Source organism: Felis catus, chromosome C2 (genome assembly GCF_018350175.1).
Source record: "Felis catus isolate Fca126 chromosome C2, F.catus_Fca126_mat1.0, whole genome shotgun sequence".
In the NCBI taxonomy this organism is placed as follows: domain Eukaryota; kingdom Metazoa; phylum Chordata; class Mammalia; order Carnivora; family Felidae; genus Felis; species Felis catus.
In genome coordinates, this window is record NC_058376.1 from 61,891,600 (window position 1) to 61,918,326 (window position 26,727).

At 39.2% G+C, this 26,727-nt stretch overlaps 1 protein-coding gene and 1 pseudogene across 2 annotated transcripts in view; both read left to right on the forward strand.

Annotated features, from left to right (window-relative positions):
- Window positions 1–6,750, forward strand: part of GAP43 (growth associated protein 43) — a 127,147-nt gene extending 120,397 nt beyond the window's left edge. The window contains exon 3 of one of the 2 annotated variants that reach the window (XM_019839229.2): window positions 6,048–6,750. In XM_019839229.2, the coding sequence (XP_019694788.1) occupies window positions 6,048–6,136 (89 nt within the window). In that variant the 3' untranslated portion in view covers window positions 6,137–6,750. The remainder of the gene's footprint in view (window positions 1–6,047) is intronic. The other variant, NM_001009303.1, reaches the window with a different exon arrangement.
- A 3,715-nt stretch (window positions 6,751–10,465) lies between these two features.
- LOC109503453 lies at window positions 10,466–11,256 on the forward strand (annotated as a pseudogene).
- Window positions 11,257–26,727: the final 15,471 nt, after the last annotated feature.

The following is a 26,727-nucleotide window of genomic DNA, read 5'->3' on the forward strand; positions in this document are numbered from 1 at the left end:
CTGTTTTAATGTGGTCTTGATCTTCCTTAGGAATGATGGTTGTGGATTGAGAATGTGAAAGTTACCAGGGTTTTCTGTATTTAGAAACTTATTAAAGATACTCAACTTTACAAATCCAGGAGAAATTATGCCCCTTTGGGCTGAGTGCTTCTTGTCCAGCTACCACTTTTTCCTTTACCACTCCTTCTCCAACAAACAATACACTGCCATATAAATGTGCTAGTGATTAACTGGTGTATAATTTCCAGGAAGGTAGGGATTCTTATCTTACTTGGTGTTTTTATTGCTATAGCACCACTGCTATATTTGAAACATGTAGAACGCACATAGGCTCAGGACCTTTCACTGAATAAATAAATGAATAAATGAGCAGCACACTTTTTCTTCCCTTTTTGAGTGTGTTTAACTCCAGAACATTAAGAATACATGACTTTACTTTCTATGATGCTAACTTTCTTTTTAAGTTAACACAGAAATGATAAAATTCATGGAGACTTCTAATGAACATGGTCATTTCTAAGAGGTCTTTGGGTCTGAAAGAAGTAATGTTTTTGTCAAGGCTAAAATGCTAGTGCCAGAGAATTTTACAGGTCTTTACCAGAAGCTAACATCACCTGTTCAAAGTGACTATATATAGTTTTTGAGAATTTAAATATCTAATAATTTAATATATATAATTATAAAACACTGCCCAATTTCATTAAAAAAAATACCCCCCCCCTCCCGCCTTTAGACCAAACTACTAAAATGCATCATCAGTTTTTGGATTTGGGTGTTTTGGTTTTTTTATTTGTTTGGGAGGATACATTATGCCTCATAATAAAACTGGATTTGTGGGGCTGATTTCCCTTGGTGAAGACTGATTTGGGGGGGAGAAACCATTACTAGGTATTGAATAGTAATGACTGTTAATGAAAATACGTTCACTGGTCATCTGGTACATGCATAACCTATGATTCATTTAAACTTGCCTTTCTTGTAATGTCTTAATAATATTAGGTTTCCATGTTTAATATGAGCAAAATTGCTATTCAGAGCTAAACTGAAAAAGAAAAAGCACTTTCTACTCTTTAACTTGCTGACTTTCAACAATCACATCAATGACTTCAGGCTTTCCCCTTTTGCCAGTTCTGGGCCCATTTACTTGCACTCACTTGTTCTGTGTCACTTGGTCTGAAAATCTCATTCAGTCTTTAGCTTCCACCGCCTCTTCGCCTCTTGGTAAGCAATAACTGTCTCAGAGGGAGGTTGATCCTCTAGATGGGGAATGTGATTATTTACCCTAATTGGATCATGATAATTGGAGTGACCAGCTGGCCTCAGCCATTCATTTATCTCTGACACTCACCATGGTGATCAAAGTTTTTGCACAAAATACTAAAGATTACATATTAACTCATCCCTAGCATTTATAATTATGTAATTAGTGCCAGAGAGTGCCAAGACCAGATTTCATATTGTTCAAGACTAATCAAGATTCTTCCCTCCATTCTGAGCTGCTTGTATTAAGACCAGTTTTTGAACTGTGTAGGCTGCAGGCCTAGGCACCTGTGGACCCCCTGCTCTGGTTCCCTCTCTGAGCCCACCCATCCTTCTTGGGCAAAGATAAGGGCAGGGAGAGGAATCTAAATTAGAAGCTGCCTAGATGTCTCTGTCCTAGTTTGAAATTCACTGCTGCCATTTACAAACAGTACAGACTTAGGTAAGTAACTTCATCTCACTAAGTACCTCAGCTTCCCCAACTGTAAAATGGACTGATTAAAGAGCTGTAAGGATTAAATGAAATGACACAAATACATGTAGAATTGTTGTGAGCTTATAGGAGGTGCTCAACTATGTTAGCTATAGCTAAACACTTTATACAAAGGGCCAGGAAAGTTGTCATTTGTGATTCTTTCCAGGGAGTGAGGTTGCTGAATAGAACAGGTAAGAAATTGTAGATATATAAGTATATGGTCAACTTCACTTATTAACTACAGTGACTTGTTTAGAATTGGCATTCGAGGGAGAAGGAACAAGTTAGCAATATCCAGAAGTTCTCTCTGGCATTCACGCTCAAATGGACCCATTTATACATAACTTGGATTCTGTTTCCAATAACTTCCCTTTGTCTAAGGTTAAAACTTTTCACAAACTCATACACAGTCTCCCTTCTAAGTGGATCTGGCTAGAGCAGGCATGTGCTTCATATTTGATCACCATTTCCTTCACTTGCATGTAGGCTTATTGTTGTTTGCTTATTTCTGTTTTTGTGTATGCTTTAAAAAATATATCATTATGAGTTCTTGTTCTGCTTTTGTGGTTGTGGAAGATTCTTACTTTATATTGTTTCCTTCCTCCATATTTTTCTCCCCATAATTTCCTGGTGGCCTATAAAAATGTAGCTGAATCCACTGACTTGACACATATTATTTCTACCAGCTAGTCATCCCTACATCTAACACAGAGATGACTCCTTTGTTCAGCATTCAGTAATATCAAGTAAATAAAAAACTAATCTTATCTCGTATAAAATATAATGTGTATATAATTATATGTATTCAGTTGAGTTCCAGCTAGTTGACTGACATGTTCCCTTTTGTAGTCAACTAATTGAACTAATCAGTTTTAATTTTATGTTTTTTATTTTAAATTTTGGAGCCAACAGTTTGTTTTTAATCTCAGAAGTTTTTTAGATCACTAAAAGCCTGTGGACCCTAGCTACCTGTTTCTAGTGCTGAATAAAACTGATTTGATCTTGACCTTCTCTGGTCGAGTTTGACCACCTGATGTAATGGGAAACTGAGACTAGTAGAAGTTCTAGGTTTTTGTTCTGGCTAGGTCATGAGAAAACCATATGATTTAGGGAAACATCTGGATTTTTGCTTCTTCATCTATGAAGTGAGGATGTCTATCCATTCTTTCATTCAACAAATGTTTATTGAGGGCCTTCCCTGCACTAGGTTCTGTGCTAGACACAGGGGGTTCAAAGTTGAGCAAAAATGAAGTTGTTGTTACCCTTAAAGAGTTATGTCTAGTGACTGGATGTTCTTTGAGGCCTCTCTCCCTGCCATTCTATGATTACGGATTTCATGGTCTGTTAAAGGTCTATTGTGAAAGACTTAAATGAGTCTTAAATGTTTTTTCCACGTCTTCTCAATATCTAGAAAAATGTCTGGCACATTACAGGTGTTCAATAACAACTTATTGAACAAGTAAATGAATAAATAAGTATATTTCAAATATTTTGAAGCATTTAAAGGAAAGAATATGTAGATATTGAAGCTCTCTTAACAGGGAGTGGACAGCAGCACTTCCTGCCAGAATAAAGAGATGGGTGCCATTTTCACTCTTTCTCCCAGGCCCAGGCAAAGGATGACAAGAGAAAGTACAGGCATTTGGGAGAATTTAACCTGATTCCACTCTGACAGAAGACAGAAAGTGTGGCTGCTTTTCAGAATTACCTGAGGCTTTGTTCTTTTGTTTTCCCTTTTGGAATGTTCTTTCCTTTTCTATAAACAGACATTCTGCTTCCACCTTTTCTCTCAAGTTCCCCAGCCTCCCTTAAATCTACCTCATAGCTCCCAAGTTTTTATTTCAGGTAGAAAGGCTTAAAGTCTTGTCTTGTTCCTACACCTGAAACTTCTATATGCTTCAGGCCAGTTTAAATTAATGTTCTGTTTTTTTTTTTTTTGCAGTTTGAAGAGGGCACTAAATTCATTGTTTCCTGGGTGATACGGATAGTAAACCACCTTGGGGATACCTGTAGTATCCAAAAGTTGGAGTAGAGCTAAGGAACTAAGTAAATTCTCTGAGCAAATTCCAGATTGCTATAAAAAAACAAACAAAAAAACAAAAACAAAAAACTCACTGAAAAAGACCTGAAAGCTTTCTTCTGGCAGAAAACTAGCTGATTCATTAGTTCACCAGAGTTCTATAATCCACAAGGGACAATGCTGGTACATAGAGTATTACAATGATCAGAATTGAGTTAGTTTTATACAAAAATTTTTCCTGAAAAATATGATTGGTATCCCAGTTCTTTAAGAGTAATAATGGTCGCTTAAGAAGGCTAGGCCCAATAAAATGGCTTTATGAGTAAGGTAGCCTTACTATAATAATTACATTTGGAAAGTGACTGATAGTCAGCTACAAATTCCCAAAATAAATCAGACTTAAAAATTCTGGTCAAAAATTAGTCGTTGTAACATTAAAATGAACCATCATAGCTGCTACCTTATTTACCAGTCCAGCCTCATTTGATTCTAAAACTCAAATTTATTTTCAAGGAGATAAACATTTTCTGCTACTGACAGATTTAAAAGAATATTATTAGATGGTTGTTCCAAAGAAAGAATTCCAAAAATATATTTCCAGCAGTTGTCTTATTTGTATGTAGATGTTGAACTTCATCTGAATATAAATATAGAGTTGACGATTTGAAAGAAACATACACTTATGTGAACTCTTCTAGCAGTCTCTTAAAAGGCCTCGATTTCTTTAGTCTCAACATCTCTCACTTCTTAGGATGTTTGTAAAGTTGATCCTTGGCTGGAATCTAGGAACTTGAATTTTGAGAAGGGTCTCACCATTTCCTAAGAGTCTTTATTGTGCCTAAACACTTGTTGCAAACAACGTGGTTTATGCTGGACATCCATTTTCCTTCTGGGAGTCTGGAATTGGTACATGCTAGGCAGAGGGTGCCTACATGACCAGCCCCCAGTAAGAACTTTGGACTTGTGAGCTCAGATGAGCTTCCCTAGTGGCTGACATCTCATACATGTTGCAGTTTATTGCTGGAGGAATTAAGCACATTCTGTATGACTCCATAGGGAAAGGGTCTTGGAAGTTTGTGCCTGGTTTCCTCCAAACTTCACCCCATACAACTTTCCCTTTGATGATTTTGTTTTGTGTCCTTTCACTGTAGCAAATTATAGCCATGAATAGGACTATATACTGAGTCTTGTGACTCTTTCTAGCAAATTATTGAAACCAGGGGTAATCTGGGGGGACACCCAACACAAGGAATTTAGGTTAGCAATATGGGTGATTTCAGGGCAAAGGAATTCTCTTTCCACTAGCTGGCGTCTTAGTGAACCATCTGTCACATGAAATCAGTTGACTGAGTTCTATCAGGAAACCAGGCAGAAAAGTTAGAAAATTTACCTGCTTCCTGAGGAAGAAACTATCCTTTAAAAAGACACAGTCTTCCATGTTAAACAAAGCACACTGCCTTATGGATAAGTATATTCAGTTGGAATATTCTTGACTGCAAGAAACTAAAAGCTACTATAATGGTTTAGTTTAAAGTTTATTTATCTCACATAACAAGAAAAAGTCTGAGGTAAAGTTGTCTGAGACTGATAGGTCACTCAATGATAGTTTTTTCTCCTTTCTGCTCCACCAGCCTTAGTGTATAGTTTTTGTCCTCATGGTCACAAGATAGCTGCTATACTACCAGGTATTGTCTGATGTCTCAGTTATCAGGAATAACAGAAAGTAAAGCAAAGACCTTCTCTGGGGTCCTCCTCAAGGAATTCTGTCTCTATCTAATTGGCCATCACTGTGTTACATGGATACCTCTAGCTTCAAGGGGATCTGGAAACTCAATTAGTTTACTTTCCAGCCTTTATGACACCACTAATAAGAGGTGAGAGAGTTGGAATGGCTGTTCAGCGATCCACAGAAATTATCTGTCACAATCAGTTTGACATGGATTGAAAAGAGATACAAGCTTGTTGTCAATTCCTTATTTGAAGAGCCTGTGTATGGATATCTTGATTGCAAGGCTGAGAGATTAAAGACCGTGGTAATTTCTGTTTAGTGGCTCCTTCCCCTAATATCACAGCTTTGTTCCTGAGCTCTTCCATACATGTCACTGAAGAGCCTCCTGGAGGTAAACCCTTCTGAACTTGGCAATTATATTACTGAGATAACAATGATCTCTTTTTATCTTAAATCTCTTATGAAATGGTATGAAAAAGAGACATGCATTGCACTATCATATGAAGAGATGAGACAAAATACTAACCCCTTTCTCCCCTCCCCGCTCTTGTTTTCTTCCTCAGAAGCTGTAGATGAAACCAAACCTAAGGAAAGTGCCCGGCAGGATGAGGGTAAAGGAGAAGAACGTGAGGCGGACCAAGAACATGCCTGAACTTTAAGAAATGGCTTTCCACGTCCCCACTCTCCCCTCTCCTGAACCCTGTCTCTCCCCATCCCTCTTCTCAACTCCACTCTGAAGTTCCCCTTCCTGTCCTGCTCACGTCCGTGAGTCTGTCCTCTCCTACCCACTAGCCCTCTTTCTCTCTGTGTGGCAAACATTTAAAAAAAAAAAAAGCAGGAAAGATCCCAAGTCAAACAGTGTGGCTTAAACATTTTTTGTTTCTTGGTGTTGTTATGGCGAGTTTTTGGTAATGATGATCCAATCATTTCGGGAAATTCTTGCACTGTATCCAAGTTTTTTGATCTGGTGCGTGTGGCCCTGTGGGAGTCCACTTTCCTCTCTATCTCTCTCTGTTCCAAGTGTGTGTGCAATGTTCCGTTCATCTGAGGAGTCCAAAATATCGAGTGAATTCAAAACCATTTTTCTTTTCCTCCTTTTAATGTGATGGAATGAACAAAAAGGAAAAAAATCAAAAACCCAGTTTGTTTTGAAAATAAATAAATAAATAAATAAATAAAATAAAGCAAATGTGCCAATTAGCGTAACTTGCGGCTCTAAGGCTCCTTTTTCAATCTGAATATTAATAAATCATGAGAGTAATCAAATTCCAGTGGCTCTGTGTTTCTTTTCCTCATTAGTTGATTTGACATAGTGCCGTCTCACATTTCATCTCTCTGGCTTCCCAGTCTGACATCAGTGACCCTGATAAGGGAAAGAAGGATGAAGCCTAAGCCTCCAGTCAGGACCAATCGCTTTGGTCCTTGATGGGATTGTTGTGTGCTGTATTAGTTTGCTGAGGCATTATAGCGAAGTACCACAGTCTGGGTAGCTTAACCAACATACATTTGTTTTCTCACAGTTTTGGAGGCCAGAAGTCCGAAATCAAGGTGTTGGCAGAGTGGGTTCCTTCTGAGGGCTGGGAGGGAAGGATCTGTTTCAGACCTCTCTCCTCAATGTGTAAATGACCATCTTCTCCCTGTGTCTCTTTACATCACCAGTGGGTATCTCTATGTCCAAATTCCATCCCCTCCTCTGCCTTTTTAAAACACTTTATTTATTTTGAAAGAGAGAAAGCACACGTTGGGGAAAGGCAGAGAGAGGAAGAGAGAATCCTAAGCAGTTTCCTTGCTGTCAGCACAGAGCCCGGTGTGGGGCTCAAGCTCACAAACTGAGAGATCATGACCTGAGCCTTGGTCAGATGCTTAACTGACTGAGCCACCGAGGTGCCCCTAAATTTCCCCTTTTGGTAAAGATTCCAATCTTATTGAGTTTGACCCCATAATGACCTCATCTTAACTTTATTAACTCTGTCAAAAGCTTATCTCCAGATAAGGTCACATATGCATTTGGGGAGGAGGGGCACAATTCAACTCATAACAGGCACTAAGACTTGACTTAAATCACCTCAGAATATTTTCATGACTCTGGAGAAGTATCCAATGGAAAGCTATTCTAGGTTTTGCTAAGTTAAATATTATAGAGACATACATAATTCCTAGAAACTGCTGGCTTTTTTTTATGTTTATTTATTCTTAGAGAGAGAGAGAGAGACAGACAGACAGACAGACAGAATATGAGTGGGGGAGGGACAGAGCAAGAGAAGGACACAGTATCTGAAACAGACTCCAGGCTCTGAGCTGTCAGTACAGAGCCTGATGCGGGACTTGAACTCATGAGCCATGAGATCATGACCTGAGCCAAAGTCGGATGCTTAACCTTAACTGACTGAGCCACCAGGCACCCCGTCCCTGGCTTTTGTTTTAATCCATGTATTGATGCAGTACATTCTATCTTTTTCAGTTTTTTTTTTTTAATTTTTTTTCAACTTTTTTTTTTTTTTTTTTTTTTTGGGACAGAGAGAGAGACAGAGCATGAACGGTGGAGGGGCAGAGAGAGAGGGAGACACAGAATCGGAAACAGGCTCCAGGCTCCGAGTCATCAGCCCAGAGCCTGACGCGGGGCTCGAACTCACGGACCGTGAGATGGTGACCTGGCTGAAGTCAGACGCTTAACCGACTGCGCCACCCAGGCGCCCCTATCTTTTTCAGTTTTTTTTTTTTCCAACATTTATTTATTTTTGGGACAGAGAGAGACAGAGCATGAACGGGGGAGGGGCAGAGAGAGAGGGAGACACAGAATCGTAATCTTTTTCAGTTTTAATAAGTTAATATTTCTATTGGATGTATCCCCACACAAGTCAGCTATCAGATTCTTGATTATTCATAATCATTGTTCCTGCAATGGTGATACTATATTTTAAAAAGTTGTACATTAGCACCCATCCTTTTCAAATTTCCTTCTAATTCCATTTTCTAAGTACCCTGTATTAGAAGGTAAACAGCTCCCATGAGAAACAGCAATGTTCTTAAATCCTGAAGTGTCTGGTTCTGTTCTTTTTTCCTCTAAATTTCCTAGATCAATCCTGGTGCAAATTCCTAACAAGTCATACTTTGCCCTGACCCTGAGTCCCCACCATAGACAAACATGGCCAGTGGACTCCCTTCAGCTTCTGACACTCATCTGCACATAGAATTCCCTAGCAAGGAAAAGAAAATTATGTCAAAGCCTTCATGATAATGAAGATCATGGAAATAAGTGATCTGAGGAGGAACAACTTATACCTTAGGAACTCTACTCGGCTCTGTGTGGAGCTGGTGCCTATTTAATGTTTTGAAGAAAGCTGATGTCACATAGGGATGAGTCCTTACCGAATCAAAGGGTGTTTCCTTGTCACTGATACTGAGTGAAACTTTTAATTGGGAGAAAAAACCACACAGAAAAGGGTCAGGAAGCATCATTAATATAGCCAATTTAAAAGAGTTTTTTACTTCATTCTGAGTTGGTGTGATTTCCACAGAAGACTTTGGAGTAAGTATCCGGGACTTAACCATAATCCGATTAGGGTCTCAACAGGTGTGGGATATGATGTTGATAAAGGTCTTTCGTGGGTTGGAGCCATATTGCCAGTATATTGTTTAGGCATTCTTTTACCTTAAGGTTTTTTTTGGTAGGATAAATGCTTTTACTTATCTCCCAAATCTATACCTCAAAATAACATCCTTGTAACTTAGCACAGAGGCAAACCATAGGAAATTCCTAAATACAGAGAAACAAACTGAGGGTTGCCGGAGGAGTGTTAGGTCGGGGGATGGGCTAAATGGGTAATGGGCACTAAGGAGGGCACTTGTTGGGATGAGCACTGGGTGTTATATTTAAGGGATAAATCACTAAATTCTACTCAAATGATTCTTATACTATATGTTAACTAACTTGGATTTAAATAAAAGTAAAACAAAAATTAAAAAATCACTTCTTTTTCAAATGATAATTCTAAACTTCTTCCACTGAATTCATGGTCACACTGAAAACAATAGCATTGTAAGTGTATATTAATATACACTGTTTAGTGGTCTTCCTGGTCAAAGTTGGGATTCTGGTTTTTTTACATGTGAATATCTGTTTGTTTTTTTAATTTTTTTTTTTTTACATTTTATTTATTTTTGATAGAAAGTGACAGAACACAAGTGGAGGAGGGGCAGACAGAGACGGAGACACAGAATCCAAAGCAGTTTCCAGGCTCTGAGCTGTCAGCACAGAGCCCGAAATGGGGCTCGAACTCACAAACCAAGAGATCATGACCTGAGCCGAAGTTGGACACTTAACCAACTGAGCCACCCAGGTGCCCCTGTGAATATCTGTTTTTATTTGCTTTGTAAACTCTTGGCTCCTTAATAGAATTTTTAAGGTGGAGAAGGACACATCAGAGAAGCTCATAATAATCCTAAAAGACATACTAAGGATAATTGCAGCCTCACATTGATACAAAACAATGTGATTCTAACTTATACATAACACACACAAAGTCAATGTGATACTAGAAAGTATAGACCATTCAAGATATGGAAATAAATAGATTCTAAATTCTGTTCAGAAAGCAACATAATTTGTTGCTTCTAAAATATCTACATCTGGGGGCGCCTGGGTGGCTCAGTCAGTTAAGCAGATGACTCTTGATTTCAGGTCAGGTCATGATCTCAAGGTTCATGAGTTTGAGTCCTGTGATGAGCTCCATGCTGAGAGTGTGGGGTGTGCTTGACATTTTCTCCCTCTCCCTCTCTCTTTGCCCTTCCCTGACTCTCTCTCTCTCTCTCTCTCTCTCCTCTCAAAAATAAATAGTATATAAAAAAAAAGAGCAGAAATCTTTAAAACATCTACATCTGGAGTACTTTAATAAAAATCAAAACTAAGTTGGTCTTTCTCTTTCCACCATCTTGGAGCCTGTGGATGCCTTTTGGGAACAGGACCCCTAAAATGACAAATATGTTTGGAAGGCTGTGGTCCAAGGCCACTTTTTTTGGCCATAAGCAGGGTCTCTGGAACCAGAGGGAGTGCACACAGTTCTTCTTAAAATTGAAGGTGTTTATGCTGTAGATGAAACTGAATTCTGTCTAGGCAGGAGATGTGCCTATGTGTACAAAGCAAGGAACAACACAGTGACTCCTGGTGGCAAACTGAACAAAACCAGAGTAATCTGGGGAAAAGTAACTCATGCTCATGGAAACAGTGGCATGGTTCATGCCAAATTCCAAAGCAAGCTTCCTGCTAAAGCCATTGGCCACAGAACCTGTGAGATGCTGTATCCCTCAAGGATTTAAACTTACTGAAAAGTAAATAAGTAAAGGTGTAGATTTGTTCTCTTGTATTTTTGTTTAAAAAAAAAATTAAAACTACATTGAGGACAAGTGAAAAAGGCCTCAACACCAACAGGTGAATCTTTCAAATGGTAATAAAATAATATTCTGGGCACTATTCCTGATGTTCTATTGATAGCAAAACTATGGCCATGTCTGCATGAAGTAGTCTTTTGGGTCTAAAATGTTCAGTCATGATGTAATACAATTCCTATCATTCTGCTCACACTCTGCTCATCCTTCAATCTTTTCCACCATCATCCATCCAGTGACTCAGTTCAGAAACTTGGAAAGTAGGCTGATTTCTCTTTCCTCATAAAACATTTAATTATAAGCAAACATGCTAATGTGGATTCCAGAAGAAAATAAAGATAAACTTGTGCCTACTGCTCTGACCAAACCTTCCCTTCCCTTGGTCAGTTTGAGGGGTGCTATGGGTCTTTCACAGAGGTACCTGCCCATATTCAGCTCATAGAGGGATTATCAAACTCTCCTTCTCAACTCCTCAGGAAAAAGGCACAGTGAAGCTCTCAGAAATGCATTATTTCCAACATCAGTCAGCCCCAGAAAATCCAGTTCCCTGCAGTTGGCAGGGAAGCCTGAGAAATAGGAAAATCAAATTAATGAGTGATTTCCATAGAGCATTACTGAGATCACCACAAATCCCATTAACTTTTTTTTAACCTTTCCATACATTGTCTGTTGTCATGGAAACACAGCTTCTGCTAAGCTGCCTATAAAAATAATTTAACGATTGGTGACCCTCCTAGCTAAATGTTAGCTAATAAGCATTAGAAATGTGGGCTTTCTTTATTTAACAACAACTCACCTAACTTTTTTCCTAGGGGATTAAAACTCATGCCTGCCTATCATGTAGGTAAGGCTGGCATCCACACCCACCACCTCTTTCAGTCACATATTTACTCCTGTGTAATTGAAGTTTTGTCCTGTTTTCCTGGAAACAAATTTGTAGTCATCAGGAAGGAGGGCAAGGTTATAGCTCCGAGATGACGAGTTAGTAAATGCTCTTGGAGAATTCTATTAAAGTGGCAAACACATTTTGAATGTACATTTTCCAGCAGACTGGCTACTTGATTTGTTTGTTTTTTTTTTTTTTACAGGTATGTGTTATTGGTAATTACAGCATATTTAGTGTTTCCGAGATGGCACCAAACCAAGAGAAACGTCTCTGGTTAACATCTTATCGCATGTGATCAGGCTATGAAAGCACATAGGGTTGTCAAAAGAATCTTAAAATAATTTTATTGTTTAATTACCCAAATAATATGGGTTCATTGTAGAGAGGTAAACAATATAAATAAGAAAAGGAAGATAAAAATAATCCACAATTTGCTACCCACAATTGAACATTTTAACATTTAGAGATACAGTTTTATATAGTTTGCCTGTTTATCTGCCTTCTTCTCTTCCCAAAGACCATCTGCTTATCTATTTATGTACATCTGTATCAATATATAGGTAGGTATTTAAAATGGGATCATGCTGAATATATTTTGTAAACTGTTCCACACAAGACAGACATTTTCATACAGACTGCTAAATTATACACAGAAGACTTTAAATTTGCTTCCCTGGGGGGTGCCAGGGTGGTTCAATCGGTTAAGCATTCAACTCTTGGTTTTGGCTCATGTCATGATCTCATGGTCGGTGAGTTTGAGCCCCACATCAGGTTCTGCGCTGACAGTGCGGAGCCTACTTGGGATTCTTTCTCTCTCCCTCTCTCTGCCCCTTCCGCATACTCTCTCTCAAAATAAATAAATAAACTTAAAGAAAAAATAAAACTTCTTCCCTGTGCCTTACTGAAGCCTGAGGTAAAGGGGAAAGTGTGCAATTTTATGCATATATACTTACTTAAACATTATCCTACATCCTGAACCAAGTGGGAAGGTTAATGAAAGGTCTAGACATGAGTCTATAGAAAGCCCCACGTTCGTTGCCCAACCTGTTGGCACACCGTTGTCACCCATCATAAACCTGCCTGTTGGTGGCCATGGGTTTCTTTGCCTTGTTGGGACAGGGAACGGAGGCTGATTGAAAAGGACTGATGTTATTGTGCAGTAATGCAGAGTCACAGACATGCAAACAGAAACCTGTCTTTATTTGAAATTTTGATATTTTGTTTATCACAGATATTTTTGCATTAATTTTGATTTTGCAAGTACTGCATTATTATTTATCTCAGGGTGTCTGGGTGGCTCAGTTAGGCATCTGACTCTTGATTTTGGCTCACAGGTCATGACCTCACAGTTTGTGAGGTGTGCACACGTTGAGCTCTGCACAGACAGCTTGGAGCCTGCTTGGGATTTTCTCTCTCTCACTTCCTCTCTGCCCCTCCCCCACTTGCGCTTTGTCTCTTTCTCTCAAAAATAAATAAATAAACTTAAAAAAAATATGTCATTTGTCTCACTGATTTTTTTTTTTAATATATAATTTTTTTTTTTATTTTTGGGACAGAGAGAGACAGAGCATGAACGGGGCAGGGGCAGAGAGAGAGGGAGACACAGAATCGGAAACAGGCTCCAGGCTCCGAGCCATCAACCCAGAGCCTGACGCGGGGCTCGAACTCACGGACCGCGAGATCGTGACCTGGCTGAAGTCGGACGCTTAACCGACTGCGCCACCCAGGCGCCCCTCACTGATTTTTTTTGATGTGACCTTAAATTTCACCCTTGAGGCAAGCACCCACCCTAATCCTGTCCTTGAGACTCCCAAAGAGAATGCTAGAGTTGTTGTTTTCTAGACAGACATTTTCTGATGACTGGCAAAACTGTCACTATCTGGGCTCTTAGTGATGCCCAGGGACTTTAAGGCTTGAGAGCATGTGGGCCCATGAGGACTTCAGAATTAAATGTCTAATATTCCTAGGAAGTTAATAGAATTACGATAAGATGTTTCCCTGCTTTCAAGAGAAGGTAGAGATGGTGAAACATGTGGATATAGACAATAGGGAGTGGTTCAAAACTGGTCCGTGCTGTGGCAAACTGAAAAATTCATGCCCTACCTAGACACTCTGGAAATAAACTAAAGAGTAAAGGAGAATAACACTGGCCTGCCAAATCAAACCACCAATTTGTGATGCCCCCCTGGGCTTTCACTACTCCTCACGGCTATGTTTGCCCGGGAAGCCTACAGCCCTGCAACTACTTTGGTCACTTCAAAACTCATGTTCGTGAAAAAGCTGATCAACCAGGGCCTCTTATAACCTGGAGCTAATGGTTACTAAGTGCTATGAGAACCAAGCATTCATTTAATTCATCATGAGTGCAAATTTATGTTTAAACTATAGATAAGATGAATATTTCATTTTATACTTGGGGTAAAAAAGAAGGTATCTTTCTTGCATCGAATTTTATAAGCAAAAGAGGTAGAATTATGTTTTTAAAAAATTTCTTTTCCAACATGTTGGAAAAAGAAGATGCAGGGTAGAAACAAAAGGAGACATTTTGTGTCCAACTGTCTTTGTTTTCTACCCTCTATAGCCCTCTTCCTCCACCTTTAGTAAGTAGAGGCAGGGAAGAGCCTGGAGACCTTGGGGTGTTTCATCAACAAGGGGAAATGCCAAGCGGCAGCCAGAGGGAGGCAGCGCCTGTGTGCTGACCTCAGCAGTGGCAAGAGTCATCTCCCCACCCTCACAGGGTAGGCAGCCTCTGTCTTCGCATGGGAGGTCACTGACATTGCTCCCCTTGCTGACTTTCTGAACTCCTACCGGCCTAGGCCTATGAATCCTGCCTCCTTCCCACTCCTCCTGCCAGTGTAGCCCGCCCAGTCTTCTTAGATGACTCCTGCTAGACTGTAAAACCACTTAGACGAGCGAGTTTTGTCCTACTGTTTTGTGCTCTGGTTACCTGAGTGTTTGAAAATAGCAAGTGGATATCGAATAACGCTCCAAGAATGCACGAATGGATGAAGGAATAAATGAATGAATGGACTTTGATTCTTGACTGTCAGTCTCTACCTCCTTTTCCCTTCCTTTGGCTTTGTAAACTACCCATGGGAGCTCCAAGTTACAACTCAGGCTCCTATCCAAGAAGAGGGAGAATTCAGCACTCTCACATATCATACCTGGTGATGAACTTGGGGCAGCAATGGCCTTGTGACTCTCACAGGTTATGATTCAGTCACTAAATGATGGCTAAGAGATTCCAGCAATGGCCTCCTCATCATCCCTGCTTGCTCACACCTGACGGCATCTTGGCCCTCGGTTACTTCATTGTCTCCTTTGCATGTGCCGTTCCCTCCACTTGGAATGCTCTTCTCCTAGATACCTCCGTGGCTCTTTCAGGTCTTTTCTCAAACAGCATCTTCTCACCAAAGCCTTGCATGCCCAGCTGACTCAGTATTTTCTATCACAACAGCAAGGGAATGAATCCCTCTCAAAACTGCAACCACAAATTTTACTTAAGTCTTTTATTTGCTCCTTAAATTTTGCACATACTTTTTGACCTCACTTTTAAAACTGGTTTCTCCTAACTATAGCATTCATCCATGAGCTACTTTCTCACAACGTTACTTAGCAGTGGACATCTGTTCACTGCATCTTTTCACAGTCCACTGGTAATAGACTACCTCTTTCTTGTGTTGACTCTATGCCATTTAATTTGAATACAGCTGACTCTGAATCTTTTCTCTTCTCAACAGAGACTAGATGTAAGAACCAGGCCTGGCCAGTCAGCCCAATACATGTCCTGGCTTTGGCAATTAGCTTAGGCACCAGCAAGTGACTAAACCAGGTCCTTCCCTGGAATTTTCTTCTGTAATGGCTGTTTGCTCACCATCTGGAAAGAGCCTGCCCAGGAAACGGCGAGAGACAGAGTCCTAGTAACATTGTCTGGTCACCTAGTTCCAGCAATGCTTGAAACAAGTACTGTTCTTGGACTTTTCAATTCTCTGTGTCAATACCTTTCGTTGCCTAAGCAAGTTTGAATTGTATTTCTGCCATGTGCAACTTAAAAGACTCCTGATATATCATCCCCTCCATGCTTGCCCCAGCCCCAGTAACCTCCTACACATAAGAAAACCCCTGGGTGATGCTTCCACCCTACTGGTCCTGGTTTTTTTGGTCCCTGGATATTTTCACAACATGTGTGGCATAAGCATGGCGATTTGTTATCCACTGTATGTAACATATCCCTTTGTTTCCCCACATGTAGATCACATATTTTCAAGATTTAATGCCTAAACTAAAAATACTGAGAGATAACACCATTATGTCTACAGAGGAGGAAAACATGAGGTTGGAAGGTTGGAAGTGGGGTTGTGGGTTGTGATGCCAATAACACTTTTCCCATCCCCAAACTCTGAGTGAAAGTCATAAAGCATGTTATATGCTTACAAGAAAAGGTTATTGAGTGTGATCTAATCTTGGAATCATAGGTGTCTCTTTCAAATATCAAACCTTAATTTATATCAGAACAGCATATGGTATGAAAGTAATTATACATCTTAATGAACATGAATCCTTTGCAATTGGCAAACTATGTTGAACAAATATTTAAAAATATTTACTCTGGGTATATTACTGTTATGCTACAATAGAGTGGGTGTTGAATGAAATAAAAATTAGTATAGTTTTGTTACCTAGGGTAGAAAACACTGCATATGTGTTAGTATGTATGTATGTATATACACACAGACATATAATATGAATGTGTGTATATATATACATGTATATGATAATTTGATAAGATGCAGAAAGTGGGACAAGAAATAAAAAATTGAAAACAAAAATAAAACAAAAACAGGAAACTCACCTTAACAGCTATAACATAGAATCAATTGTCACTACTGTGTATCCTGGAACTCTTCTGAAGATATTGGGAAATAAAAAAGAGCTCATTTTGCCAAAGTATCATCTAAAACAGGGATGATTAGCCAGCACCCTGGAAGGGGCTTTATTATATATATCTTTAAGTTTATTCGTTTATTTTGAGAGAGAGAGAGAGAGAGAGAGAGAGCATGAATGAGGGAGGGGAAGAGAGAGAGAGAGAGAGAGAGAGAGAGAATGAGAGAGAGGGAGAAAGAATCCGGAGCAGAGTCCACACCATCAGCGCAGAGCCCGATGTGGGGCCTAAACCATGAACCGTGAGATCATGACCTGAGCTGAAACCAAGAGTTGGACTCTTAACTGACTGAGCCACCCGGGCACCCCTATTCTATTTTTGAACAAAGTCAAGTTTCTTTCTTTTTCCCCTTTGCTTACCTTCTCTTCAAATAGTCTTGGGGCGCCTGGGTGGCGCAGTCGGTTAAGCGTCCGACTTCAGCCAGGTCACGATCTCGCGGTCCGTGAGTTCGAGCCCCGCGTCAGGCTCTGGGCTGATGGCTCAGAGCCTGGAGCCTGTTTCCGATTCTGTGTCTCCCTCTCTCTCTGCCCCTCCCCTGTTCATGCTCTGTCTCTCTCTGTCCCAAAAATAAATAAACGTTGAAAAAAAAAATTCAAATAGTCTTTGTGAGGCTCAAGTTGGAGTTACTACATCATGTTGTGTATTATTAAGCAAGTCCTCATCTGCTACTTTAAAGCTATTACCAGGGCAATTCACATGGGATGATTTCTTCTATTTATCCATGCTCAGTCTTTGTTTTCTGACTATTCCACAGGAGCCTCGAAGCTACCCTGTGTTCAAGTCATTATCAGTTGATTACACAGAAATGTATTAAACACTTGTGACCTAAGCACAGGAGATAACACAAGAAATAAGAAGCCATCCAGATAATTAAAGGGTGCCAACATAAAACAAGAGTAGTGCATTGTTGTGATGACTGCTGTATAGGAATATTTCTGTGAGAACCAGGTGGAGGTATACTCGAACTGTAGGGAAGGCTTCCTGGAGGAGGGGGAGAAATTAGAGACACTTAGTCTTTAGTAACGTGAAAGTTTGTTGGGTGAAGAAGTAGGAGAAAGAAATCCCACACAGAGAGACCACATTTACAGACCTAAACATACAAGAGAGCTGGAAATGGCAAAAAGTCTGCACATCTATAAATTAGAGTGCAAAGGGATGCACGGTTTTTGTACACGTAAAAGGCTTGGAAAAGTGTTGGAGATAGTTGTAAAGAGTTTAGAAAACTAACTAAGGAGTTCGGACTCTATTGTATAAATTATAGTATAAAAGCACTCAACCACTAGACTTCGTCTGGGATAGAATTGAATGGGTTTGTAAACTTAGATGAAAAATAAAATAAATCTTTATGTTTACTGATTATCATGTAAAACATAGTGTCTCCTGTCTTAGTCTGCTTGGATTGCTATAACAAAATACCATGGACTGTGTGGCTTCAAAAACAACATTTATTTCTCTTAGGTCTGGAGGTTGGGAAGTCCCAGATGAGAGCAGATTATTTGATTCTTAGTGAAGGCTCTCTTCCTTGCTTTAGATGGCCACCTTCTTGCTGTATCCTCACCTGGCAGTGAGAGAAGGCACTCTGCTGTCTCTTCCTCTTCTTATGAGGGCACTGATCCTATCATGGGGTCCACCTTCATGACCACATCTAAATCTACTTGCTTCTCAACCCCCACCCCTCCTAACACCATAATGTTGAGGGTTAGGGCTTCAGCATAAGAATTTTGGAAGGAGACAAGGATTCAGTTATAACACCTTTAATTATGAAGGTAGCTAGCAAAACATTATATTATTATTCTCAGACAGTATTCTGAGAAGGATAATAGATGTATATGCTTAGTCAGCTGTCAAAGGATCTAGGGAACAAAAAAGGTTAACCTTATATTACAGAAATTTTAGAGACTGGATTTGAGGTTTAAAAATAAACTGCTGATAATGCAGAGTACAAAGAAGTTGTAAAGGTGAAGATTGGTCAGGAGGCTAAAGTTACTGTTTAGAACGGAGATGAAGGGGAATAAGCAGAAACACTGGAAAAAGGGGTTGAGGAGAAGGGAGCTGTGGGAAGAAGGGAGGAGAAGATGAGGCAGCAGAAACAGTAAGTTCAAGCCCAGTGGGTAAGAGTTGGCTGTGTTCCAGCAAACAAATGAGTGGCTGGGAGGTGGCAAGTAAGGGAAAGTGGGACAGTTTGAGACTGTCAAGTAGAAGGGCCACGTCATTAAGTCACTGTAGCCTTGATAAGGAGATTGTACCATCTGTACAATGTGAAGCCATTTAAGAACTTTAAGCAAGGGAGTCAATGTATTTGATATATCTTATGAAAAGGGAACTCTAATTTTCTGCAAAGTCAGGATAGAGGGCAAAACTAGACAGAAGTGGGGACCAATGAGAGAGGATGGTGGCTGGGACAGGAGAAATGGTGGTGAAGGAGGGGAGAGACTTAATATGGTATAGTGGTTAATTTAATTTGTCAACTTGGCTGGGCCATGGTTGTGTGGATAATTGATCAAACATTACGGTTTCTGTGAGGGTATTTTTGGATCAGATTAACACATAAATTGGAAGACTTTGAATAAAGCAGATCAATTTGAATAACAAGGTTGGCTTTCATCCAAACACTTGAAGGTCTAAAAGCATAAACCATCCCCAAGTAAGAGTGAATTCTCCAGTAGACAGACTGGACTCAAACTGGAAAATTGGCTCTTCCTTGTTCTCCAGCCTGATGGCTCTCAGACTCAAACTAGAATACTGGCCATTTGGAGTCTCCAGGCTGCCAGCCCACCCTGCAGATTTTGGACTGGTCAGCCTCCACAATCATGCGAGTCAATTCTTCATAATCAATCTCTTCCTCTCTATGTACATACCCTATTGGTTCTACTTCTCTGGAGAACAGTGACTAATATATAAGATATGGTTAAGTGTTGATTCAACAAAACTTACTGACAGCTGGAGAGTGAGGAAAAGGAAGATATAAAATATATTTCTCAAACCTTTGTCATGAACAACTGGGCATACAATGATACCATTTAATTCATTTTCTCGGAGAGCAAAGAGTGAGGGAGGAGTAGGTTTGAAAGTAAATGAGTTTAGCTTGCATTGGTTAATTTTGAGATGCCTATGATACATTTAATTGGAGATGTCAAGTAGGAAGATGCATTTACGGTCTCTAACACAAAAGAAAGAGCTAAGCTGGCAGTATTAAAGTTAAATATTATAGAGACTATTTCTGAGAGAGAGAAGAGAGAGAAAGGCTGAGGATCAAGCCTCAGGACACTCACAGATAGGAACCAATAAAGGAAACTAACAGGCAGCAACCAGAAAGGCAGGGGAAAGACCATAAAAGTGTAAAATTCTTGAGAAAGAAAAGTGTTTCAAGAAGGAAATAGGAATCAACTTTATTAACTATAAAATCAATTTTATTTATTTATTTATTTAGAGAATCTTAAGCAGACTTTATGCCCAGCATGGAGCCCTACTCAGGGCTCCATCTTACAACTGTGAGATCATGACCTGAGCCGAAATTGAGAGTCAGATGCTTAACTGACTGAGCCACCTAGGTGCCCCTAAAATCAATTTTATTGATGTATACTATACACGTGATTAAATGAACATATTTTAACTGTGCTGTTCAATAGGCTCCGGAAAATGCATACGCTTGTGTAACCCTCATCACAAGGTATAGAACATCTATCTCCATTATTCCCCAAAAGATTCCTTTTTTGTATTTTCCCAGTCTAGTTCCAACCTTACCCCAACTCTCCACCACCAATGAATCTTCCTCCTAGCACTACATATTTGATCTTTTCTACATTTTCATATAAACTGCATTGCATGGTGTCTGGTTTCTTTCAAGAAGCATCTTTTAAAAATTCATCTACATTGTTTAATGTACCAAATGTACCAGTAGTTCAGGCTTTTCTGTTGCTGGATATTATTCCACTGTATGGATACAGTATAATTTGTTTATCCACTCACCTGTTATTGGACATTTGGGTTATTTCCTATTTGAGGCTATTATGAATTAAATTGCTATTAACATTTATGTACATATCTTTGTGTTAACATATGTTTTTATTTCTCTTGAGCAAATAACTAAGAGTAAGATGGCTGGGTCACATAGTAAGTGGATATTTCATTTCTTAAGAAGCTGCTGACCTGTTTTCTAAAGTGGTTATACCATTTTTCATTCTAATCAGCAACACAGCAGAGTTCCATTTGTCCCCTCACCAGCACCAGGTGTTGTCAGTTTTTATAATTTTAGCCATTTTAGTGGATATGTAGAGGTATCTTATTGTGCTTTTAATTTGCCTTTCACAGATTATTAATGATTAAAATTCCAGCAAGCTTTTTTCTTTTTTGGAAAAATTGGCAAGCTGATTTTAAAATTTATTGGAAAGGCAAAGGACCTAAAACAGGCAATGTAATTTTGAGAAAGAACTAGCTTGTACTATTTGATTTTAAAATTCACTATAAAGCTATAGTAATAAAGGCAGTATGGTGTTGCCACATCTCAAAGGAAAAGAATAGAGAGTTTAGAAATACACCCACGGTTATATATTCAATAGAGTTTTGATAAAAAGCCAAGGTCATTCAATGGGGAAAAGATAGTTGTTTCAAAAAAGGGCACTAGACCAATGGATATCTATATAGAATAAAATAAACCTCAACTCTTACATCCAATTATATACAAAATTTAATTCAGACTGCATGATAGACTTAAATGTAAAAACTAAAACTATAATATGCCTAAAAATATAGAAGAAAATCTTTGTAATCATAGGATAGGCAAAGATTTCTTATATAAGATAAAAGCATGATTTATAAAAGAAAAAAATCAATAAATGAATGCCAACAAAACATTTGATCTTTGAAAGACAATATAAAGAAAATGAATACATATGCTACATATTGTGAAACAGTTTATATATATATGTATATATATATATATATATTTATATATTTCATATGTATACACTTCTATTGAGTTGTAAGAATTCTTTGATATATTCTGGACATACACAAATATAATCTGATAAAAGACTGTATCCAGAATATATGAAAAAATTCTTACAAGTCAACAGTAAGAATATATATATATATATACATATATATGTAATATTATATATAATATATATGTGATTCAATTAAACATTGGCCAAAAGATTTGAACAGGTATTTCACACAAATGGCTAATAAAATAGTTATAAACAATTGCTCCTTTTAGAAAAAAAAATAATAAAATTAACTTTATCATATTAAGTATATACATCATTGAAGATGAATCTCATTTTAGAAATATTAACATACGAAAAAATCCACATTTTAAGATTCAGGAAACATATACTATGTTCCTGCCAAATTCTCTACCTCCAGAGTATTACTGTACTACTACTCAAGGGTCCCCAATCCTCAGTTTCTCCATAAATCTTTTAAAAGTAAGAGAGGACCTTTTTTCCTCACTAGCTATGTGGATTCAGAACCAATAATATTCCTCCCCTTAAGACTTTTCCAAATCTCATATTGGAGAATCTTCCAAACATCTCCAACACAACTTAGAGGCCATCTTTCAGTGTTATTATAACTACTTTATAGTCAGTTAAAATGAAATTGCTTAGAAAATTTAAATAAGTATAATGCTACCTGCAGAATGTCACCTCCCTCCACATCTTTGGCCTCCTGCTAGCTAAATCTTAACATAGTAAGCCCTTTTTGAAGAGATTTTCAAGTCATACAAAGTACTAGCAATCATTGACAAATTTCCAGATCATTTCTAATTGTTTGTTTAGTCCATATTTCATCATAAGTAAAAGAAAGAATGGCTGGATTTTCTGTTGATGATAAAATTTATAATGCTGACCCCTGGGAAAAAGAAAAGAAGATGTTCTGATTTGGTATAACCAGGTAAAATAGTTAAGAGACTGAGTAGTACAGGGGTGCCTTGGTGGCTCAGTCGGTTAAGCGTCTGACTTCAGCTCAGGTCATGGTCTCACAGTTTGAGAATTCAAGCCCCAAGTCAGGATCTGTGCTAACAGCTCAGAGCCTGGAGCCTGCTTCAGATTCTGTGTGTCTCTCTCTCTCTCTTTCTCTGCCCCCCCCCCCCCCCAGCTCGTGCTCTGCTCTCTCTCCCTTTCTCAAAAATAAATAAAAAACATTTTTAAAAAAGAGAGGCTGAGTAGAACATAAATCCAGAGTCTTCAAAATATATATTAATATTCTTTACTTATTCTTTCTCCATCTCTTCTATATTAAGTTGGCTCATTTAGCAAATGAAAATGGAATTTTCTTAAAAAACAGAAAACTCTTCTCTTACATTTTTGTAAGGAGCTAAAAGAGGGAAACATCTGCAGGGAAAATCTGAAGTAGGGTTCCCTTTACTATTATTCCAGCTTTAGCTTACACCTTCAGAAACAATCACATTTCACTCTTCCTTCTTCCTTTGCCAGCACCAGGCAGAGCTAAACTGGCACTTGCTGAAGCTGGGTGAGAAAAACGGCTTTGCCCTGTTCCCACGACATTGACTTCAGATTTGCTGACAGTGGAGAAACATGCCTATTTCAGCAACGTAAGCAGATAGGAGATCTGTGATTACACCAGGAAACGTTCCTGTCCTCCAGACAGCCACCCTCTTGGAGATTTGGTTATTTAGTGCACTCTTCAGAATTAACACAAGGAAGAATTTATCAGAAGTTGGTGATAGATTGCCAATGGGATGGAAAGGGTGAAAGAGGGAAATGGAGGGTGGCTGTAGGGTTATGAATCTGACAATTTAGAAGGATGCTGGTGGCAAGGAAGACAGATGGAAATGTGTGATCATGAGGACATTTGACGTTAGATAAACAACTTGGCTGTTTGCCTCTTTAAGCCCCATTTATTACTACTTAGACTGAATTGATTTCTGCATGGCAAATATTGACTCATCTTTCAAAAGCCCCAGCTAAAATGTCACCTCCGTGGAGAAGCCTTTCAGATACTCCCCAGGCATTTAGTTGCCTCTCCAGGGTGCACAGAATACACACTGAACACACTGTTCATGCTGTTATATTTCCCATGCTGTAATTTGCTGCTTATACATTTTCTCTCTCTGACCAATGAGTTGGCATGCCATGGTAAAAGAGCAGTGCTTTTGGAACAGACAGATCTGGTTCCAATTCCAGCTCTGTCACCATAACATAGGGACCTTGGAGATGATCGGGTTTCACGTAACATGGGGACACAGGCAATTTTGTAGAATTGTAATGAGGATTAAATACATCCCTGAGCTTGGCACAAGGGTGACACTTAATTCATGCTCTTCTTTTCTCTTTCTTTATTTCATCAAGACCATGTGATCCTTGAAAGTAGGAATTGGGTTCTTGGGATCCCTGGTTCCTAGCATAATATAGGTGTTCAATAAGTGTTTCTTGAATGAATGAATTAGTCTACTATTTATGTCCCTTAGCTCCATGAGGTCACCTTTTCTTATAGTCACTCTGCAGTTTTTATTTGTCCATCTTCTTTACTCCACTGTGAGCTACTCAAAGGCAGCAGACCATTAATACCCAGTACCACCAGAACACTCCTGCTGTTCATCAACTCCCTAGGACTCTATGGATTGTACTTCTTATGGCTGTGTGTGTATCATACGACTATCTCTAGTTATTGAGTTGTAAACAGTAGTGACCTCCTGGCAGAAGCATGTGTGTGCCCATGTGCGATTCTCAAATTCTTTCTTTCTGTCTTTGCAACTGGGAGTACTAAAGAAGGTATTTGGCCACTTCCTTGTGTCCCTGAGTGACTATAAGAGCAGATATCCCATCCTCCACACATTAGGGGGACAAGTTAAATAACTAAGGATACACCTTAGTTGATTTCAGTCACTGAGATTTGAGGGATGTTCATTACTGCAGCCTAATCTCACCTATCCTGACTGATGCAGATACCAAAGTACAGAATGTCCAGCATTATATTCAGTAAAAGGCAATTATCAGGGGGTATGTTCAGTAAACTAATTTTAGAGTATTTTAAGAAGTATTTATAAGAAGCATTTTAGAAGTATTCTATCATTAACATCATATCATCCCATGTAATGACTGAAAGAGGGATATTATCCCTACTTTATGGATTGGGCAATTGAAATTAGCAACTGTTATTCATGAAAACTTCAGCAAATCATGCAAACAGTTTCAGAGTCAGGAGTAGAATCCATGGTCTTTGTCTTTGATAGATGACCTTTGACAAAACCTCACATGAAATATTGGAAATGTAAAATTCACATTGCTAAAACTGTTACTGTCAAGAAGCCTACAATTTTGCTGGGAGTGAGACTTGAAATAGTTGTAAAACAGTTTAAATTCTAAATTACAGATATAAGTGGGTCAGCTATAGAAGATAAAAAACAGGTGAGATTAATTTTCAGTAGAATAGCTGGGGGGAGTCATCACAAAAAAGATGAGATATGAGATCAAGTATGTAGCATTTTATTTGAATTTTCTCTAGTTTAATACTAGAAAATTGTGTCTTGTGCCAAGCAATTGGTTAATTCTTACTTACATTTCAGGACTCAATTCACCCACCACCACCTCCGAGAGGTCTTTCTTGATTCCCTCACCACTGCCCCCCCCCCCCGCGGCCATCCACTTATAGGGGTCCTCCCACATGTGTCTTGCTATGGAGTTTAACTTCCTTGCTAGACATCCACTGCATTATAATCACCCATTTAGTTGTCTACCCAATTAGTTGCCTATTTAATGCAAATTCAGTTGTCTATTAGACTCTAAGACACTAAGGGCAGGGACCACTAAAATGTTCTTTGCATTGTCAGTTTCTAATACTGAGACTATTAAGTAGTCATGCAATAATGTTTATACTGTAGACTGTGTTTGTGCCCCCCTCTCCCCACCACAAAAAAAATCACATATTGAAATCCTAACCCTTTATGTTATGGAATTAGGAGGTAAGGCCTTCGGGAGTTGGTTAGGTCATGATGGTAGAGCCCTTATGAATGGGATCAGCGCTATTACAAAAAAGGCCCCGCAGAGCTCCCGGGCCACATGAGGACATAGCAAGAAGTCAACAGTCTTAAACCTGGAAGAGCATCTTCTCCAGAATCTTATACTGCTGGTGCCTTGACCTTGAACTTTCAGCCTCCAGAACTGTGAGAAACAAATTTCTGTTGTTCATAAGCCACCCAGGTTATGGTATTCTGGTATAGAAAACTGAACAGAGACAGTTTGTGAGCAGAAACTGCAGTATTTTTCAATGACTCAGAGAAAATTCTGTAATCTTTAGGAGGATGCTTTACTGATGAACTGATTCCAAAACATCTTGGTCAGTGTCTCCACCATCTCTGCCCTCAGGGAGTTTACACAGAGCTCATCACTGGGAAAATAGTTCCCGTTCCTCCTACTCTAACAATGCCAGAGTTCAAGAGATACCTGCTTGGGCTCTGAGTTGATAGTGGCAAATATGGAAGGTTGGACAATTCAAAGGTGATTTTTATATTTTGTGGACGTAGCTAAAGAAAGGGAACGAAAAGAGGCATATTTTCCTGCGAGACTAGAAAGCAGAAGGTATTGCCTTACTGACTTAACTGATCTTGACAGCACAGGGGCCATTAAGGAAGGCTTTCTAGCCTGTTGCATGCCTGTGTGGGCTTAAAAGCCTTGTTCCCCCAGGGCCATTAGACAGAGGACTGAGTCTGCTGCGTCTGTCAGGCAGATGGGCTGCTTGCCCTGGAAATGCTAGAACCAGCTGCTGACCCGACCGACGGGTAGAGGCCTTGCACAGCTGTGGTCTGGTAAGAAGCTGGAAGAAGATAGTTTCCAGGCATGTAAGAAAAGAATGTGGAGGAGGAACACATAAAAAAAGGAACATTTCCTAGGCAAGTAATCTGTGCTCTGAGATTTATGTGTTTTGCCGCACTTGATTCTCATCACACTATTCTAATGTGGGCACTGTATCATTAGCTCCCCGATCCTGAATTTCTTCATCTTGACATGTAGGTAAAGTACCTTCCAGAGTAATGCAGCCAGTCCCTATGAGAAACCAGATTCCAACT